The sequence below is a fragment of the Amblyraja radiata genome, chromosome 29 (assembly GCF_010909765.2).
Source record: "Amblyraja radiata isolate CabotCenter1 chromosome 29, sAmbRad1.1.pri, whole genome shotgun sequence".
NCBI classification, from domain to species: Eukaryota; Metazoa; Chordata; class Chondrichthyes; order Rajiformes; family Rajidae; genus Amblyraja; species Amblyraja radiata.
This window is the reverse complement of record NC_045984.1, coordinates 27,564,789-27,567,934: the sequence shown is the minus strand read 5'-3', so window position 1 is coordinate 27,567,934 and position 3,146 is coordinate 27,564,789. Positions and strand designations below refer to the sequence as shown.

Here is a 3,146-nt window from a genome sequence, read left to right as displayed (position 1 = left end):
TTAGTTTATTGATCGTGTTAGTCTATGGCCATCACAGGGCGGTGAATCTGTGGAATTAAATGCCACAGAAGGCTGTGGAGGCCAAGTCAATGGATATTTTTAAGACGGAGATAGATAGATTCTTGATTGGTATGGGTGTCAGGAGTTTGGGGGGCGGGGGGGAGGGCCCATAGCAGAAGCGTCCACGTCGCGGGGCTGGGAACTGCAAGTATCCCGAGCTAATTCTGCTACCACCATCTACTGCGACAAGTGATGGCTTTACGCTGATTGTCGCCGGAAGCTTGCGTCCTTTTCAGGACGGACGATGACAGCGAGGACAAAATTTGTAACAAGATGGACTCAAAAAGAAGAAGGGGTTTTGGGGGAGAAGGCAGGAGAATGGGGTTGTGAGGGAGAGATAAATCGGCCATTATTGAATGGCAGAGTAGACATGATGGGCCGAATGGCCGAATTCTGCTCCTATCACTTATGAACATGAACTTATGAGTTACTGGTCATTGAGACTGATTGATTAATGTGTGTAACAGATTGATTAGTAGATATGAATGTGCCCATAAGCACTCAACAGGATAGTTAGTAAAAGCACATTCCCTTTTGTGTGAGCTTCTGAACTCGGAATGAGGGGTCTACTCTAGACAGAGATGGGGAGCCCTTTATCTTCTCAGATGGGCATGAATCTTTTGAAATGACGGCTGTAGAGGACATAGATTACATTCCGGGCTAAAGAGGCCTGTGTTTGGGCCTGTAAGACAGTCGTGCAGAACAGGTAGGGAAAAATAGGTCAAATAAAATTCAGATCAGTTCAGTCGCCATTTTTTATTCAACAGTGAGGCAAGATTGAAGGATTGTAAGGTACAGCCTGGAAACAGGCCCTTCAGCCTACTGTGTCCATGCCGACCATCGATCACCCGCTCATATTAGTTCTATGTTATCCCACTCTCTCAGCCTCTCTCTACACCCTGGGGGCAATTAACCTGCCTACCGCCACATCTTTGGGATGTGGGACGGAATCGGAGCACCCGGAGGAACACGCAAACTCCACACAGACAGCGCCCGAGGTCAGGATCGCACCTGGGTCTCTGGCGCTGTGAGGCAGCAGCCTTCTCTATTGCAGCTGATTCTATTGTGCCGCCCTATATGACCGAGTCCTGCTCTTGCTTCTTATGTCTTAATATTCTGAATATTTTGCAGGTTCCCCAGTCTTAAACAAATATTCTTGGAGATAGTTGCATATTTAACGAAAGCCAATATTCAGATATCGACTGGTGATTGGTGACCAATTTGGACTTGACCTGTTGCTCCTCACAATGCCAGAGATCTGGGTTTGATCGTGAACTCAGTTGCTGTCTGTGTGGAGTTTGCACGTTCTCCCTGTGACCACGTGGGTTTCCTCCCGGTGCTGCGGTTTCCTTCCACATCCCAAAGAAATGTGGGTTTGTAGGTTAATTAGCCTCTGTAAATGACATCTAGTGTGTAGGGAGTGGATGAGTGTGAGATTACATACCACTAGTGTGATCGATGGTGGGCATGGACTCGGTGGGCCGAAGGGCCTGTTTCCATGCCGTATCTCTAAAACTAAACATCAAATTGCAAGATTGAATTTGGACGAACAGGAAGACCATCCTAAATTTGAAACTCCAAATCTTTTTCTTAATTGCAGAGCCTTCAAGACCTGAACATGAAGATGGTGTTAAACCAATGGTAGATTCAATTAACAGTTCTGAAGCTATTCACTGTACGCAGAATGCATCAGCAAGATATTACCTGACCAGTCCCATTACCACGGTGGTGATCCCGGTCATTTCAAGCATCATCCTGATCATTGGCCTCCCGGCGAATGTGCTGGGCCTTTGGGTTCTGGCCACCAAGATCCAGAGGATGCCCTCCACCATCTTCCTGATGAACCTGGCAACGGCCGACCTCCTCCTGATCCTGGCGCTGCCCTTTAAAATCCACTATCACTTCCAGGGCAACAACTGGGTCTTCGGCGAAGCTCTGTGTCGGACGACGACCGCCTTCTTCTACGGCAACATGTACTGCTCCATCCTCCTCCTCTCCTTCATCAGCATCGACCGCTACTTTGCCCTGGTCCATCCGCTTCACGCCAAACGCTTCCGCGCCAACGGCATCGCGGTGGGAGCCTGCTCCATGCTTTGGGTTCTTGTCTGCCTCTCTGTGATACCGTTTCTCCTCCAGAGGCAGGCATATCCAATCCGGGACCTAAACATCACGACCTGCCACGATGTCTTGCCAGCCACCGTGGACTCTGGCTATTTCTTCTACTACTTTGTGTGTCTGATTGTCGTCGAATTCCTTGTTCCTTGTCTAGTCACTGTGTTTTGTTACGTGTCCATAATCAAAACCCTGATGGTGAATGATCGCAAGTACGTGAAAGCTGTGAGCGCCATAGTTTTAGCGTTGATAGTGTACGTGGTGTGTTTCACCCCCAGTAAGATAATCCTGCTCATTCACCACTCCCGGTACCACCTTGTACATTGCAGCGGCCTCTATTTATATTACATGATCTTCCTGGAGCTCAGCACCCTCAATAACTGCATCGACCCCTTTATCTTTTACTACTTCTCCCAGGAGTTTTGGAGCAAACTGGGGTGTTCCCTTGTCATTTGCAAAGAAAACCCAAAAGATAAAGGATCGAGAAAATCTGCTCGGAAACGCTCTTGGCCCGATATGGCGTCAGCCCGCGGAGAGAACACACCAGTATAAGAAGCACCAGTATCTGAAGATGGGTCTCGACCCGAAACATCACCCAGTCCTTCTCTCCAGAGATGCTGCCTGTCCCGCTGAGTTACTTCAGCATTTTGTGTCTACACCATTGCAAGGCATGGAGCAAAGCCAGCTGAATGTACACGGGGAAGTGGACAACTAACGTCAAGTTTTGCAACATTAAAGTCAATGCTGGTTATAGATCTTGCCTGTTTTTCCCCTTTTGTTGGAAATGAGGAACAAGCTCAGCGACAATAGGTTTGTGAACTTTAGCTGCACCTGCCTTTTTATCTGCACACATCTCGTTTTTAATAATGCCTGTATACTAACGTCATCGCCACCTTCTTCAAGGGAGTCAACTCAAGAGTCATGTCATGAGTGTTTTATTGTCGTATGTCCCAAACGGAACAATAAAATTCTCA

General features: G+C 47.8%; 1 protein-coding gene across 1 annotated transcript; it reads left to right on the top strand.

The window, feature by feature from the left end:
• The first annotated feature begins 1,664 nt into the window (after positions 1-1,664).
• On the top strand, positions 1,665-2,796 carry LOC116989540 (proteinase-activated receptor 3-like). The gene has a single exon (XM_033047019.1). It carries the CDS (start codon positions 1,699-1,701, stop codon positions 2,722-2,724), a length of 1,026 nt encoding a protein of 341 aa, XP_032902910.1. The 5' UTR covers positions 1,665-1,698; the 3' UTR covers positions 2,725-2,796.
• The last annotated feature ends 350 nt before the right edge of the window (positions 2,797-3,146 follow it).

Bases quoted from the DNA above. Each gene is read 5' to 3' on its own strand.
- LOC116989540 (XM_033047019.1), top strand. From the start codon at position 1,699: ATGGTAGATTCAATTAACAGTTCTGAAGCTATTCACTGTACGCAGAAT.